The following is a 17,347-nucleotide window of genomic DNA, read 5'->3' as shown; positions in this document are numbered from 1 at the left end:
TCCTCAGAAGGAAGACTGGGCAATCTACTTCCATAGAAATACTGCCTCGGCAACCCAAGGAGGGGTCGCTATGAGTCGGATCCAACTCCACAGCAGTGAGTTTGGTTAGTCTGGTTGGTGGCTCAGTGCCTAAGGTATTTGACTGCTAATAAGAAGAGTGGCAGTTCAAACCCACCAGCCATTCCACAGAAGGAAGATGGGAGAAATAAATCTGCTTCAGCAAAGATTTACTGCCTTGGAAATGAGGGCCACTATGGCACACAACAACAACAACATGTACTCAATGGCAGTGAGTTTGTTTTTTGGTTTTGAGTTTCAGACCCTTTGTTTTTTAACCAATGGTTGAGTAATTGCCATCTGCACACAGATTATCCTAAATCATTTCTCAGGCTGTGAAGGATTAATATCAGTCACAGTTGCAGTTGAGTCCATGACAACTCATATGACCCCATGTGTGTCAGAGTAGAATTGTGCTCTATGAGGTCTTCAATGGCTGATTTTCTTCTTGGAATCTCTGGGTGGACTCAAATCACTACCCTTTGGGTCAGAAGCTGAGCACAGTTAACTGTACCATGCAGGGACTCAAAGGACGATGCATGAACAGTTCATGTGAATTGATTTACAAGTGTTTAAATAAACGTGACAAATTATAAAGGCCTCAGTTTAAAGAGAAACTAATCTAAATTAATAATGATGTTAAACTTTTTATTTTTAAGTTCCCAAATGATTAATGAATTACTGAAACATATCCCTGGAGTAGATGCATGGTGTGAGCTATTTTGATTTTAATCCAAAATAGGCTACTTTTGTCACCTAGGTCCATACTAAACACAAACTTTTTTTGTGATTATTTTTGTTGAGCTCAACACTATGAACAATCCTGGCCTTTTCAGCTGCTAACTTCACTTTTCAAAAGGTTAAGATTTCAGGGGAGTGGGCTTTGCTCCCTGGGTTCTAGAGTTTCTGTTTGGGAAGAATGTTTCATGGTTAATTTGGTTATGAGGATTAACACATGGTCTGCACCATGTCTTGGAGTCATGCACTGGAGGTATCCAGGGTCCCTAGCATTCTACCGCCTGTTCAGCTGCCTGTAAGACTCAAGCTACACAGGGCTGCAGATTCTTATAATGTCAGTCCTCACTCTAAGTACTGCATGGAGAGCTGAAAAATGGGGACAAAATGTATAAAAACCCTACAATAAACAAATAAATACAATAATTCCATAAAAACAAGTATTTATTATGTGCTAAGGATAATTTTAGGAGCTCTGGTAGCGTAGTGCCTAAGGCACTTGACTGCTAACCAGAAGGCTAGAGGTTCAAACCCACCAGCCACTCCTCAGAAGGAAGGTCGGGCATTCTACTTCCGTAGTGATATCGCCTCGGAAACCCAAGGAGGGGTCACTAAGAGTCGGGTCCAACTCCACGGCACATAACAACAATAACAACAACAGGGATAATTTTAGGCCTTTAGGGATGCAACAGTGAAAAACAAAGGTGAAAATCCTTGCCTTGAGGAGTTATAGAATGACTATAGAAGATTTTGTTTTGCTGTTAAAAGCAACTAACAATCCTGGAAATAAAGTATTTTGTTACATGTGATTTAACTTGCTTTCCCTGGGAGTAGACCTAGGAAAAGATTCTGGGCCAAGGGTTCCCATTAATTCAGTCTGGATGAACTACTGTGAGAATTAAGCAAGAGGCAGTACCACGCTGAGGATCTGTCTAACCAGCTCCACAAGGCCATTAAAAACAGGAGTAATCATGTAAGAGCAACTCCAAAAGTATGTCCACAAGCTCCGAGCAGAACAGAAACCACTAGGGTCAATTTTCCGGTAAGTAACTCCAAAATTACACTAGGGCTATTTAAATAAGAATTATTCAAGAATTTAGAATTTAAAAAGAAAGTCAAAGAGAATATTTATTACATAGGGCTTCTTTATTAAATTGTAATCCTCTCTAAATAGGAACAAATAACTTCAATCATGAAGAGTCCTGGTTCAAAAGTTTGCAAGGTCACACTATTTGCTGCAAAATGCTAAGCTGGACACCTTTTCATTAATCATGTCATTAGGATGGAGTTTCAAATTACACCTCCCTCAAAACAGCTGTGTTATAATGGGCTATAAAATCTGATCTTTGCTTTCTTTGATGGCAGTTCCCACAGCTTCCTCACATGTACCAACTCCAGCTACAATGGCCCCTGCTGTTTGCTCCACACATCCACCACATGCTTACCTCAGGGCCTCTTGACTGGCAGCCTTCTCTGCTTGGAATGTGCTTCTCAGATCTCTGCATCTCCCCGCCCATCCTTATCAGAGATGTCTTCCCTGACTAGGAACTCCTTACCCTGCTTTATTTTCTCCACCTCCTGTATTTTATGTATATGTATATGTATTTTATGTATATGGTTTCTTTACTGTCCACCCTTTCACCATCCCACCCAGCCACCCACACACACACACACATGAACAGAAGCTTTACAAGAACAGGAACTGACTGTTCACTGCTGCATTCCCAGCACCAAATATCAGTGCCCAGCATGTCGTGGACACTCCAGTATTTTTAACGACCAAATCAATGAAGTGATGAAAAAAAAACTAGGATGCAAAATTGTATATTTGTATGTGAGCTCAATTATTATAAAAAGGGGAAGAACAGAAAAAAAGAAAAGACTGGAAAAACCTGCTTCTGTAAACTTTCAGACTCTCCAAAGTTTCTCAGATCATCATTGATTACTCTTATGTTCACATAACAAGATGGAAATAAGGTAAAAAGAAAACAAACAAATATACTGCAGTCTCACAACATTAGTGCTCCATGTTAGAGCCCAGAGCCTGGGGGGGCAGTTTATAAGACTCCATTTGCCCCCTCCTCCATTCAACTGACAGTCTTGTCCACAACCCTTAAAGCTTTCTAAGGAGCTAGGATAGGATATTAATCTTCATATTCTCTATGTTGTCAATCAGTGTCTGATGCCTACCAGATCTATTGTAAATATGCATACAAGAATTCACACAGCAAAGAGCTTCTGCTTTAGCAATATATCTCCCATAAGAATACCTAACTTTATTCCTACTAGGGGATGTAAGCTTTCAGAAGTGAAAAACTTCTTTTGACTGTATTAAAAGTTTTGGGGTTCCTCTCTTTGAAGCAAGAGTTATGAAAGGTTTGATCTGTATTACCAGCTCCTGGAGATTTGGCATTGAAGTGATCAGTCTAGATCCAACTCTAGACAATTTTGGACCTGATCCCGCTAGCCTTCACCCTTAGGCTTGTATCACTCATGGTTGTGTTTTATTAGTGACACGAGGACTCATCTTATCTTCCTCATAAGACTCCTGGATGATAGAGCTATCATTTTGTTCATTCTTAGCACCAAGTAATCCACCTGGCCCCACAGCATCCAGTTTGTAGAGGCAGGTGCTTAGTAGTACATGATTTACAAAAATGATTAAGTTCATAGACCCCAAAGTCAAGTCCAAAGTTAAATTGTTCCCCAAGTTACTTTCTCCTTCGTTTCAGAAAATCTTTTTCAAAACAAACTGTATGGCAGCATAAATCCAACAGTGAAACCCCATGCACTTCCCTCCCACTTAGGGGAAGCTACAGAACTGGAGGTAACAAGATAAGCTGGTTCTCACCAGAAAGGACCCACCTGTAATATGAGGGACTCCTTATCTCCTTCTAGACGTGCCAAGCGTTCTTGGTAGGTTTCATTACTAGCAGTACTGTGGGGGTTTACCTGGGACTAGAGAGGGAAAAAAGAAGACACTTAAAAGGTTGGGAAAACATCTGCAATTTGTGAGGACTGTTTGGCTAATTATATGTGCAAAACCATCCACCAAAACAGGAAACCACGGGATTTCAAAATTACTACAAGGAGGACCAGACCACATGCCGTTGAAAGGTGTGCCCTGAAAGTTGGCAAAACCAGCCCCTGGATGACCTCATCCTTGCCTGAGAGGGCCTCCATGGAGCTCCAGACCCAGTGGTGCATGATTTGATTCAACATGTTGGGTCTGGTTTAGCTGGAGACACTAGCCTGAGAGAGGCACCAGCAACAATAATATTCTTTGAGAACAGCGAGCTAGTACCAGTCAACAAGGAACTATGTAGTAATAACTCCTACACAGACCTTGGTATCTCCTAACTTTTCAGCCAGGGTCCTCTGGAGTCATGGTACATATGGCAGCACGGAGGTCTGTCCAGAACACGGCAATGTGCATGAAGAGCAGAGGATGCCAACTGCATAGCCTTTTTCTACTCACATGTCCCCTCAACAAGTAGCCAACCTCACTCCCTGAGATGCAGTCTGGCGGCCAGGCTGGCACACCATGATACCCCAATGATAGGAGCAATCTAAGATGAAGCATCTTGACAAGAACCTAAATAAGAGCCAGAGGGATCTCAAAGGACTAAGCAGAGGGAAAACATGCAAACTGGAAAACAGTCACAAACCATGGAAAACAGAGGAAAGGGACGGAATTTGAAAAGGCAAGTGAGAAACAGAGTCTTGTAAAATGAGACAGGAGCTGCAGTCACTTTCTAGGGCATGTCTGGCCTGGGTGTGGACATTTGAGGAGGAGGGAAGGAGCTGCAAATGGCACCAAGCTGGCCAGCCACCACCAATGTTTCCTCCTCTGAAACTAGGGCCCCCCAGTAGGCCATTTGGAGGCTGCACAGGCTGAAAAAGCAGATTTTATTGTGAACTGGGGAACTGATGGTCTTGATAATCTGGGCTGACAGAGGAATAAGTGCTCCGATACACATGAGCAGTGTCCACCTCCCCAGAGGAAAGTCATGGCTAAGCAAAGGAGGAGATCAGAGAGGAAACCCAAGTACTTTCTCCTGAGACCATTTTGATCTTCAGGAATTGGCACTCCATCCTACTCCATGAGAAAGGGCACCTCCTTCTTCCCCTTATCCCACCCTTCCAAAGCACTGGCTGGTGAGGGCAGGTGACAGAGCCAGGCCCAGTCCTAGAACAGCAATGAGAAGCAAGCATTCTTCTTCATTCAAGCCCAGGAGCCTATATGTGAGAGAAGCAGTGGCTGTTTGCTAAAGATGTGGTGCAAAGGCTGGCAGGGGCCATTTCCCAGGGCAGCTATGACAGGCACAGTCTAGAGATGGTGCCTGATGCCACACCACTGCCTTTTGTTCCAGCCTCTCAAGTTGTCTTCTTGTTCATGGTTACGGAACCTCTTTTATACCATAGACAAAGAGCCTTAACAATCACAAATGACCTCTTTGTTGATGGCAGTTTATTGTTGTTACATTAATTAATATGCCAGTTCTAACATGGTCAAACTCTCTGACTAGCATCCAAAGATATTAACTATAACCTACATTTTCTCAGAACCTGACAAGAAAAGAGAAGAGAACAATTCTTAACAGCAGGTCAAATGCTTCTCTCTCAAAGAATTCACGTGATTGATTTTCAGGGGACAGAGAGAACAGAAAAAAATAAAAAAAAGAAAGACCCAGGCACCTAAGGAAAGCTCTGCACATTGGACCCAGTATCAATATTAGTGTGTGCACTGGGTTACCCAGCACTGGCAAGTTGCCAGTTTTCTAGGAGAAAGTGAAGGAGAAAAGACCAAAGCACAGATTCCTTTTACAAGACTCCAGCAAGCCACTATACCAACTGTGCCTTATTCAAATGGTGTGCATTATGTTCCTCATTATAATAAAAGACCTACCCATACACTCACCATGGAGGCAGATGTTTTTATTAGTTGACAAAAATAAATAAATAAATAAATAAGGGTAAGAAAGGAAGATGAAGTCATGAGCCTGCTTAATACATAAAATGTATGCTAGAAATTCCATAATACTTGCTAGAAGTGGAATAAAAATTTGTATCCACTCTGGCAGGAGCTCTGGTAGCATAGTGGCTAAAGCACTTGACTGCTAACCAGAAGGCTGGCGGTTCAAACCCACCAGCCACTCCTTGGAAGGAAGGTTGGGCAATCCTACTTCCGTAGTGATACTGCCTCGGAAACCCAAGGAGGGGTCACTATGAGTCGGGGCCGACTCGACGGCACATAACAACAACAACAACAACAATCCACTCTGGCAGTCAATAGAAAAAGGGAAGCATGATCAGGTAAAAAGGTGCACAGATCTATATGGTAAAACCAAATTGACTGAATACACTTAGGAGAAGCATAACTATTCCTGAGGCAGAGATCAGGAGAAATTTCTCTTATTTCCACAGAAAGGCTCTGTGTAATGAGAGAAACATCATCCATAACAACATCCTTATAGTAAAAGAGCCCAGAAGAATTCATTGCTCTCCTGTGAGCCCTCAAAATAGGTCAAAGGCCAAGGGATAATACAGGCCAAAAGTCAAAGTAACTCTACAGAGAGCAATACAATGTCGTCCAAGTACAATGCTGTAAATACATAGCAAACACTTACATGGCACTAATATCGTGCCAGAAGCTCTGGTAGCACAGTGCCTAAGGCACTTGACTGCTAACCTGAAGGCTGGTGGTTCAAACCCACCAGCCACTCCTCGGAAGGAAGGTTGGGCAATCCTACTTCTGTAGTGATACTGCCTTGGAAACCCAAGGAGGGGTCGCTATGAGTCGGGGCCGACCCGACGGCACATAACAACAACAACAACAACATCATGCCAGACAGTATTCAGTGAACTTTACAGGTATCATCTCATTTAATTCTTCCCACACCCCATGAAATAAGTATTATTTTTATTCCCACTTCTCAGATAAAGGAATGAGGCACAAAGTAAATGGCCAAGGCATATGCATTATTTGCCCAAGCTACTAAGTGGCAAATTGTGAGCTTTAGGTTGTTATAGCTTAATTGAGGCGTAGACCAATTCCAAATTTTATTTATTCTATAAATTGGGATTATGTAGGAAAATTCACTTAAAATAAAGCATTGCTGCTAAAGAAAAGTTTGAAAACACTGTCTGAACCTGAATATTCATTCATAGAAGAATAGTTACATAAACTATGGCTCATCTATATTAAGGGAAATGTAGCATGTAAAACATGAGTTAGATAAGTATGTATCATAGTAAAAATATAGGACATATTCAATAACGAGAAAAGATGCTGCAAAAGAATCATACAGTGTGATACCAGAAAACAATATTATACAACTTCATAGGTAAATTTACATATGTCAAGAAAATAAAATGAAAAAGTTGTTATGTGCCGTCGAGTCGGACCCGACTCATAGTGAGGCCTCCTCGGGTTTCTGAAGCAGTATTACTATGAAAGAACAGTGCCCAACCTTCCTTCCGAGGAGTGGCTGGTGGGTTTGAACTGCCAGCCTTCTGGTTAGCCGTCAAGTGCCTTAGGCACTATGCTAACAGTACCCTCCCCTAGGGGAGAAACAAAACTATTCCAGAGACTGTGGAAACCGAGGGGTGGGAAGTTTGATCAAGGTAGACTTCTACTTTAACCATAATGCTTGAATTTCTACAAAACATACAAAATGCATTTCTTTCCCTGAGTAACTAAAAAATATTTTTAAAACTAGAAGCAATGTTTGAGTACTGAGAATAGTGGTTCCTGGATTTTTATATCACCTGCAGCAGACAACAATCCTCTCTCAGCAGTCACACTCATCCATACAGCAATGAGGCTCATGGGAGGAAGGGTCCCTCCCTAACCCCAAATCATTACTCTAGAGGAAAAGAGCACTTTCCTCCCAAATCACTGATGTCCTCTGACAAGCTTCTGAAAGGTATTATATAGCAATAAACTCAAGAAAATAGTCATAGACAAAAGTTGCATTATTGTCATCTTTTGCTTTTGGCCACCAGATGGTACAACAATCTAGATTAAGACTGTCTTCTTCTGAAGAAAACTGCAGCTTCTCAGCAGGGCACAGGCCAGGATAAAATGCCACTCCATGTGAAGAAGAACCTAGAAAGCATCTGAGAGCAGAGCCAAGAAGAGGATTATTTTAGAATTATCTCGTTGAATAATACTGTTGGCTAATATTCATCATCCAAAGCTCAGATTTGAGTTTGGGAGGGAACTCTTTATTCCAGTAATTGGGCAACAGATTCAATCACTTCCTGAAGCCATTCTTGCATTATAAAAGGGCTGCATCATCAGGGAATAAAAGGTCATGTGGTTATCAAAATGGCATTCCAATTATTCAGAAACATGTTTAAAAAGACAGAGCTGAGACAAAAATCATTTAATGCACTACATTAAAAAGAAGTTGCTTTGTCAGAAAATACACTTGCTTCCTTAATTCTTTTAGTAGATTTGCAATAGGAAGCTGAGTGATTCCAGGTTGTGGAGTCTCTGAAAAGTCTTGCCCACATTCTCTGTGAGGGAAATCTGTGATACAGCAGGTGAGCACAGGTTCTCCAGCTCTCCCTGCTTGAAGTCAGACTGAAGGAACTCTGCCAGCCCTACACTGAGAAAAAGTCAAATAGAGTTTTGAAGGCTGCCACATGCTAACTTCCTATTCTTCCCCTCTCTGGAATCGTAAGTGAATTTAAAGGAGAGGTGATCATGATCTCCTCTGTTGAGGACGGAGAACACCTACATAGAGATTTCCTCTGAACCCTGCTTTAATGGAATTTACTGTTTGGTGTGTCCAGAATACCAAAGCCAAACCCACTGCCATCAAGTCAATTCCAACACATAGCAACCCTATAGGACAGAGAACTGCCCTGTAGGGTTTCCAAGGCTGTAAATCTTTATGGAAGCAAATTGCCTCATCTTTCTCTCATGGAGCACCTGGTGGTTCCCTTCTTAGAGATTCCTCACCTCCTAGTAACCTGATCGAAGCTTGGCCATTTGGAATTCTCTCTATATATTTTTAACTTTGGAACAGAGGATGGTGGTAATGATTATAGAAGGCTCTGAGGTTATCAGTGGCCCTGTCTTCCTCCATGCAGAAGCTGGTTTGCAGTAAGAGTTACTCACGAAGTGAGCATGCATTAAAAGGGAAAAAAAGGCTAAGAAAAGAGAGAGAGGCTGGTAGCATTCTCATCCTTGGTTCATGCTGCCTAAAGGCAGAACTATACCCCTCTGCTTTCTGTCGGTCCCCTCTTGCCCTGAGTTGGTTCAAAATAAGTTTCTGTTACTTGCAACCAAAACTCCTGGCAAATGCATTTGTCTCAAAGGATGATCAACTGACCTAAATTTATTCCTTTGGAAATAAAATTACAGAAAATAATTCCTGCTATTTGGATGTAGTAAGGAGCTCTGGTGGCATAGTGCCTAAGGCATTTGATTACTAACCAGAAGGTTGGCGGTTCAAACCCCCCAGCTGTTCCATAGAAGGAAGATAGGGCAATCTACTTCCATAAAGCTTTACCACCTTGGAAACTCAATGGAGGTCACTATGAGTTGGAATCAATTCAATGGCAGTGAGGTTTTTTTGTTTTGGTTTGGTTTGGTTTTTTTTTGGGGGGGTGTTATTTGGTTACAGTGCTGAATTACAAAGTAAACTGAGCCAACAGCTGCTTGATTTGCTTATACCGGCAATTTTTAAGACCAGGTTGTCAGTTCTAAGCCAACTATAGTTAAAACCAGAACTAGCATAAAGAACCAATGGGGATCTACTTTGTGTCACAGGGTATGTCTGTGTGGGATGCACTGGGATAAAAAGGCATTCAGTTTCCTTTGTGTGTGGAATGGATGGTTTTCCATGCACCACCTGTTGGCCTCCATTCTTATTTCCCATATAGATCAAGAAGGCTAAGGCAGGAAATGAATACAAGGTACAACAGGCCCAGGGGCATCAACAGTGGGAGGGGAGTAGAGTGTGGATAAGGGAAAAAAGTTAAAACAAGAAATAAATAGGGACTAAAGTAGGGTTAAAAGACATAAGGGTGAAAAGGAACATGAATAAATGAAGGGTAAATAAGAACATAAAGCTACCTTACAATGGTTTACGAAATTGTTTTAAAAGAATTATATGTCACAAACAGCTGTACAGATACAGGTCCAGAAGCTGGAAGGCTGAAGCCGGGGTTCCCTGAGGTGAAGTCTCCCAGTGGCACTTTCATGCCCATAGAACTGCCTTCTCTGCAGACAGAGGACAAGCTAGGAATGGTCAGTAGGCTGTGGCTGCACCTAACCATATACAATCTCAGGTGTGTCAACTATCTCAATATCCTCATCCTTTACACAGAGAAAATTGTATGTTACAGAGCAAAAGAAAGGGCTAGTTAGCCCAATACACATAAAAATGTAGGGTGGGGGAGTACAGAAATCTCTTTGTAGCAGAATGCTCTAATCATTCTCTGTGTAATAGAAGCAGCACTGAATGATCATAGAAAAACAGAAATCATTTAAATGGGTTTCTTTAAGCTAAAAGCTAAAAGACACATAGTAGTTAATGTCTGCTACTGAAGGTTTTCATTAACTCACTGTTTTTGCTCAAAATAACAAAAGAGGCAAGGTTTCTGATTAGAATACCTCTGCAAAGATCTGTAATAACAACTCAAGGGAACAATAATCAAAATACTTTCAGAATGGAAAGAAAAAAAAGTCTAAGCAACAACACACTGTTAGCTAATAGCTCTGGAATCATGCCTTTGGCACACACAGTTGAAGACGTGTTCACTTTTCCACTGTCCCACATTTAGAGTCACATCTCCTAGCCAAAATTTTTTCCTCTTTATAAACACTTTACTACATATGATAAATACTGTGTGCTATATATATGTTTATAATTAACACACTGAGAATTTCAGTAGCTAGTGATGGCCAATAAAACAATAAAAACTTGAATTGCTATTTCTGTTCCAATCTGGAAGTCAGGTCAAATTTAGGGTAATATCAGCTTTTGAACCAAATCAATGTCCTAGCAGACTCTCAAAGCTATCACCCTCTGACTCTACTAGCTGGTCAGATTCCATGATACTTGCTCACTCTTGTCCTAACCCCTCCATTGTAGCTTGCCAACGGACAGCCATATTAGGCTTTCTGCAGCTTTCTGGATGTGGTGAGTGCTTAATGACATGTTGGAGGGTGTGAGTATCCTCAGGAGCATGACTCCTTCATAGCATGGCTGGGCTCTGCCAGGATATGTTATATATGTTCTTGGGAAGCCTATGTGGGGGCAATTCTAGCACATTTCCTGACTGGCACATTCCAGACCTACTGTCAACACTGTACTTCAATGAACAGGAGGACCTGATGGTTCCAGAGAAGTTAGACAGCGTGGGCTAGAGGTCACAATGGGGGATATCATTTGGTATGTAAGCATGAAGTGTGAGAAAATCCTAAGGCAGACAGCTCCACAGTGTGAAAGGTCTGTTGTTGTTGTTGTTGTTGAAAGGTCTAAAAACTCAAAACCAAACTTCCTGCCATTGAGTCGAATCCCACCCATAGTGACTCCCATTGGGTTTCCAAGGCTGTAAATCTTTACAGAAGTAGATTGCCCCAGCTTCCTTGCATGGAGCAGCTGGTGGATTTGAACTGCTGACCTTCTGGGTAGCAGACAATTGCCTTATCCACTACGCCACCAGAGCTCCTTAATGATCACATTTTTCTTCAGAGCTGAGAGCTGCTCCTCAGAGCTCTTGCCTCAAAATAAATGTACCTTCCTTTTTCTGATAGGAGCTCTGGTAGCACAGTGCCTAAGGCACTTGACTGCTAACCAGAAGGCTGGGAAGGTTGGGCAATCTACTTCTGCAGTGATACTGCCTCAGAAACCCAAGGAGGGGTCACTAAGAGTTGGGTCCGACTCCACGACACAAAACAACAACCTTTTTCTGATGTCAAGCTTTCTAGTCTTCACTCTTGATGGTTCAGTGGTAAAATTCTTGCCTTCCAAGAGGAGACTCAAGTTCTACTCCCAGCCAATGCATTTCATGAGCAGCCATCACCCATCTGTCAATGGAGGTATATGTGTTATGATGCCAGAGAGTTTTCAGTGGACCTTCCAGACTAAAACACACTAGCAAGAAAAGTCTGGTGATCTATTTCCAAATATTAGCCATTGAAAACCCTAAGGATTACTACAGTAGTCTGATTCACAACTGATCATGGGGATGACAAAGGACCAGTTAGCTTTTCTTTCTGTTGTGTGTGGGGCTGCCATAAGTCAGAGGCTGTCTCAACAACCACTAACAATCTTCACCAGACTAGAGGGCCTTCAGTGCTTCTAAGAATCTATAGATTCTAGTTCCATCAGGATCCTTGCCACACAGTCCCAACATGTTCAATTATATGATGACAATCTTAGCATTGTAAATGCACTAAGATTTCCAGCAGAGTACGTTGGGTGAATACTGGCCCTGTATAAGTCTTCAGATGGTTCCCCCTTCTTTAGCCACTAAAATCATAGATGATATGTATTTTCAGCTGAATAAGAAAACAGAATAAAATGTGTGGTATTTCCAGGTCATGTACAACACAAATTATATTTCCACCTGTGATACCGCGGGTGAGTAACAGAGGTCAGGCTTTGCTTCTGGGCTTAGTGCGTCAGGGGAGATATCAAGGTCACTAGGGCTATACCAGGAGCTCAGGAGCACCACTCACATACCAAATCTTTTAGAAACTTGGGACATGTAGACCTTAAAAATAATGAGACCAAAATAACAACAAAAAAATACTGGAAAACAAAAGCTTGGGGTAAATCCCATTACATGACAGGTTAGCCATCAGCAAGTTGAACCAAGTAGTACGTACAAAGTATGTACATATGTACAGCCTTGTAAATAGAAAACCCCTTTTCTAGATTCTTTGGGTCAGGAGTTTTAGAGTTTGCTGGTAGTCATTATAAAACCAACTTTTCCCATGACAAATTTCATTTTTCTTAGGGAAGGAATACGCAAGACAATCTTTGGCACAGAATTAAATAAGTTCTTCCAAACACAGTGTTGAGTGGAGTGCAATGGTTAGTAGGCATCCATCAAGAGATTCTATCCTGACCTTGACCTTCCTACACCCTCCACCTCTTGGTTTCAATTATATGTAAGGGGAGGCTAATTGTTGGTGGTGGGGCTATCACTATCAAATAATCTAAATGTCCACCTTTAGGGAAGAATAGAGCAGAGTTCATAAATAGATAATTGCACAGTTTCTTGGCTAATGATATTCATGATATTTATGTAAGTATGTCTCATCGAGTCAATGGCTCAAGTACTCCTATTAAGTGCCACTCTATGTGCTAAACAAATGATTCAGTGACTGCCTTCAAATAGCTCTATAGTCTTGCAGGGGAGATGTGATACGTACCATCATGGAGAGTATATGTAAGCCAACAACAATGGCATGAAGGAGGGACAAATCAACTTCACCTTCAAGGGAGAGGAGAGGCTTTACAGTTGTTCCTGTTACCTGGTGCCACTCTGACAAGAATATACCACCAATGGGATGGCTTAAACAAATAGGAGTTTATTCTCTTACAATGTGGAGGCTTTAAGTCCGAGTTCAAAGTGCCATGCTGTAGGGGCTGGGTGAAAGCCCGTCAGCCTTGGGCTTCAGCTCTGCCTCTAGCTCCTGGCCCACTGAAGCTAGAGGCTTTTCTTCATTCAGACAGGTGCTGGCTGCTGAGGCTGCCAAGCCCAAGGTTGACTAATAAAAAGGCACAGTCTCAATGTTACCAAACCATACGGCCGGCCAGTAATTCAAGTTCATTGTAAGTCCCAAGGTCGGCAGAGCATCGCAGGCTGCTGAACAATGACATGGCTACATGCAAGGTTCAAGGTGCCATAAGCTAGAGACCATTCCCAAAGCTGCTACTTATATATGGGAAGCAGACCACATACCCAAAGGCAGCTACTCAGCTGCTCCCAGTAGATTCTGCCATGGAGTTGATTACCAATCTCATCATGCAGAATACCACATCCAGCTGCCCAGCCACTCAACCAGGCCTAGCCAAGTTGATACACAAACTGAACTACCACAACAGTGAAGGCATCATTTGAGTGATTGAGTCTTGAAGACTATGAAGGAATTCCCCCAGGAGAATGGGAGAACAGCACCTTTGGAAATAGTCCTCCTAATATGGATAAGCTTATGGATAAGCTATCCGGAGACCAGATAGTGACTATCCTTCAGATATTCTGGTTTCCCAGAACTAATACAGCAAACAAAGAATACCTTGAAGACAGACTGTCCATAAGCTCTCCAACCAAGACATTGGTATAATGCACATGAAGGCTCCTAGGCTCCTAAGAAATCTTCTAGGAGCTTTGGTAGCATAGTGCCTAAGGCACTTGACTGCTACCAGAAGGCTGGTCGTTTAAACCCACTAGCCACTCCTCGGAAGGAAGGTTGGGTAATCTACTTCCGTAGCGATACTGCCTGGGAAACCCAAGGAGGGGTCGCTATGAGTCAGGGCCGACTCGACGGCACAAAACAACAACAACAACAACAACAACAAGTGATCTTCTCGGAGAGCTAGATTCAGAGTAAGAGAAATACAATTCATTCAACAAGATCTTTTGCCAAAATTATAGTGTTGGCTAGGCTTGGCCACTGCTGTATTCTTTTAATCAGGTGGCTAGATACATATGTGGCCTATAGCACTGGACTACAGAAGAAAAAATATTTCTAAATGTTCTAGCATCTTATGCAAAGATGATATTAAAGCCAAAACAAACAAACAAACAAAATGCACTGCCATTGAGTCAATCTGACTCCTAGTGACCCCTCCTTGGGTTTCCGAGGAGGTATCACTACCAGTGGCTGGTGAGTGTGAACCGCCAGCCTTCTGGTTAGCAGTCAAGTGCCTTAGGCACTGCGCCATAGAGCTCCTATTAAAGCCAAAGGAAAGTAAAAAGTAGAGGCTCTTTGAGGTCTTTCCTCATCCCATCAACCCCAATAGACATGCTGACTCATTAGGCTTTGGGTGCTGGAGTTGGTGCTAGAAGGACATGGGGGTCCACCGTGACTTTTCAGAAAGCAAACTGCCCAATGCCTCTAGGATTGCCTGGATTCTCTTCCAAGGAGGCAACAATCAAATAAGCATGAGAAAAAGATCCATAGCTAGAGAATATGGGATTGAGTGAGGGTCAAAGTAAGGAGATCTCCTTTGGTTGCAGTACTCCCTACAAGATTCCTAAATGGTAATGAATTCAGGGGAAATGTATGAGAGAGTTACTTGGGAACTGAAAGTAGCCAAGAATGACATTATAGAAGGGATTTTAAAGATGACTGGGAGCTCTGGTGGCATAGTGCCTAAGGCATTTGACTGCTAGCCAGAAGGCTGGTGGTTTAAACCCACTAACCACTCCTTGGAAGGAAGGTTGGGCAGTCTACTTCCATAGTGATACTGCCTCAGAAACCCAAGGAGGGGTCGCTAGGAGTCGTGTTTGGTTTGGTTTGGTTTGGTAAGGAAAAATCTAGTGTGAAGCGAGTTCAAGAGTGACATGGAATGAGTTGAGATGGTGGGTTTTTAATGCTCTTTCAAGAAGCCTGATGGTGAGAGGAAGGTAAGTTATAAGGCAGTATGGAGAGGCAAGTACGGTATCAAAGATAGTTTTGTTTGATTTTTATTTTTCTAAGAATTGAAGGAAAGCATCCAGCCCAGGGCAAGGAACAGGTAGTCATGGAGGAGTTGAGAAAATAAATAATCACAGGAGCAAGTGGATTGGAATAGGATTGGATCAAGAGGATAGGATACTGGAATAGCCCTGGCTGAGATGGCCCAAGAAACTGAAGGAAGGAAGGAAGTTGATAAATGATAGCTGTGAACAAAGTTAAATTTGATGGTGTAGGGGAGGGAGGATGGGGGATTCATCTAAATTAGGCTCCCCTCCCCCAACTAAGCAGGGTGTGGTATCAGTTGAGAGGAGAGTATAAGGCTGTGGACAAATGGATAGATGTGAAAGACCTGCTACAGAGGATAGGGAGAGAGAAGTATAATGGTGGATCAAAAGATCTCAAGCACTGCTGTTGCCCTATAGAACCCTGCTGTGCTGCACTGGAGCAGCCACAAGTATTCAGCAAATGACCCTGGTATGATGTCTCTTCCTGAACCCTGCTGGGTAAAAGAGGCCCAAGGACCTCTCTACAAAGAAATGGCAAGCAGGAGTCACAGGACTGGGGGTCAGAGATGGCAGAATTCTAGTTTCTAAATTAGACTGAACATGAAGGATAGGCATTCTGGACGTGTTGGATGGAAATGAGCTGTAGCCAGGAAACTGCTAAGGGCTCGAGCCGCTGAGTACTCATTCCCACTCAAACTCCCTGTGGCCTTGAAACACCTCTCTGGTCAGAATCAAGGTTGGACACATGGCTCTGGAGCAGCCAGAGGATGTCAATTGTAATGGACATTATCACCATAGCTAACACTTATGGAGTGTTTTCTAAGCATTTTACTTGTGTTATTTATCCATATTTTACAATCAAGGAAACTGAGTCCTAGGGAGGTTACATAAATTACCCAAGGTCACACAGAGCTGAAATATAAACCCAGACAGTCTGAATCCAGGATTTGTGCTCTTAACCAGTAGGAGCAGCTTTCAAAGAAGCTCTGCCTACTTTTCCAACATTCACAGCAGTCTGACTTGAATGCAAGGAAAGCCAGTGTCTGGAGCTAGGATGCCTGTGTGTCTATTTGTCTTTGCAGACTATTGGATCAATCATTTCAGCACCACATGACACAGAAAGTCTCACATCTGCAACTTGATTTCATTCCACATTCTACAGCAGAACCCAAGCCAGTTGCATGGGGGAATCCATGCTAATTCCATTTTCTCTATGACCTTGGGTTGGAATTTGGCTAAATTCAAGAGTGCTGGAAACCAGTGATCAGGATGAAGATGCTGACAGTGCTGGGATTTCTGTTCCTGGGAAAATGAACTCCTGCTCAGAGTGCAGTGGGTGGGCCACACAGACCCTGCTTGGAGCTATTTTTAAAGGTTCTTTCAGTGACTGTGTGGGTTGGGCCAATGACATCAATGCTGGACAGGTGTGACCTGTGAGTCAGCCAGGAACCAAATAGCTGAGTGGCAGAGGTCCTTTGGACATTTGTGTGCTAGGGAAGGAATTGGAAGATAGGCCTGAGTTAGCCTTGAATTGGCAGCCAAAGCCAAGATGGCAGACCCAGCAGCCAGTGGGGCCTCTGGTACCTAGGGTGGCCAGGTCACAGCTGCCTCTTCTAGCTCTCAGTCTGGAATGTGAGAAGGGGTTGACAGCTAAAAGAAGAATGGCCTAAGATGTACTGTCAGGGGAGTACCAAACTAGTCCCTCCTGTTTCTCTTTCAATTTCTCCCTTTCTGGGAATAGCCAATAGCATTTAACTTGTATTAAATGTTTCCTACATGAATAGTACTATGAAGGCTGATGGTTCAAACCCACCAGCCACTCCTCAGAAGGAAGGTTGGGCAATCCTACTTCTGTAGTGATACTGCCTCGGAAACCCAAGGAGGGGTCGCTATG

At 42.7% G+C, this 17,347-nt stretch overlaps 1 protein-coding gene across 1 annotated transcript in view; it reads right to left on the bottom strand.

The window, feature by feature from the left end:
- Positions 1–17,347, bottom strand: part of PPFIBP2 (PPFIA binding protein 2) — a 138,757-nt gene that overhangs the window by 63,296 nt on the left and 58,114 nt on the right. Inside the window, 1 exon segment of the mRNA XM_007954702.2 lies at positions 3,658–3,750. Within this exon segment, the coding sequence (XP_007952893.2) occupies positions 3,658–3,750 (93 nt within the window).

The sequence above is a fragment of the Orycteropus afer genome, unplaced genomic scaffold, assembly GCF_000298275.1.
Source record: "Orycteropus afer afer isolate SDZICR_OR568_19922 unplaced genomic scaffold, OryAfe1.0 scaffold00014, whole genome shotgun sequence".
NCBI lineage: Eukaryota > Metazoa > Chordata > Mammalia > Tubulidentata > Orycteropodidae > Orycteropus > Orycteropus afer.
The sequence above is the reverse complement of the archived record's forward strand: the minus strand, read 5'-3'. Positions and strand labels throughout refer to the sequence as shown.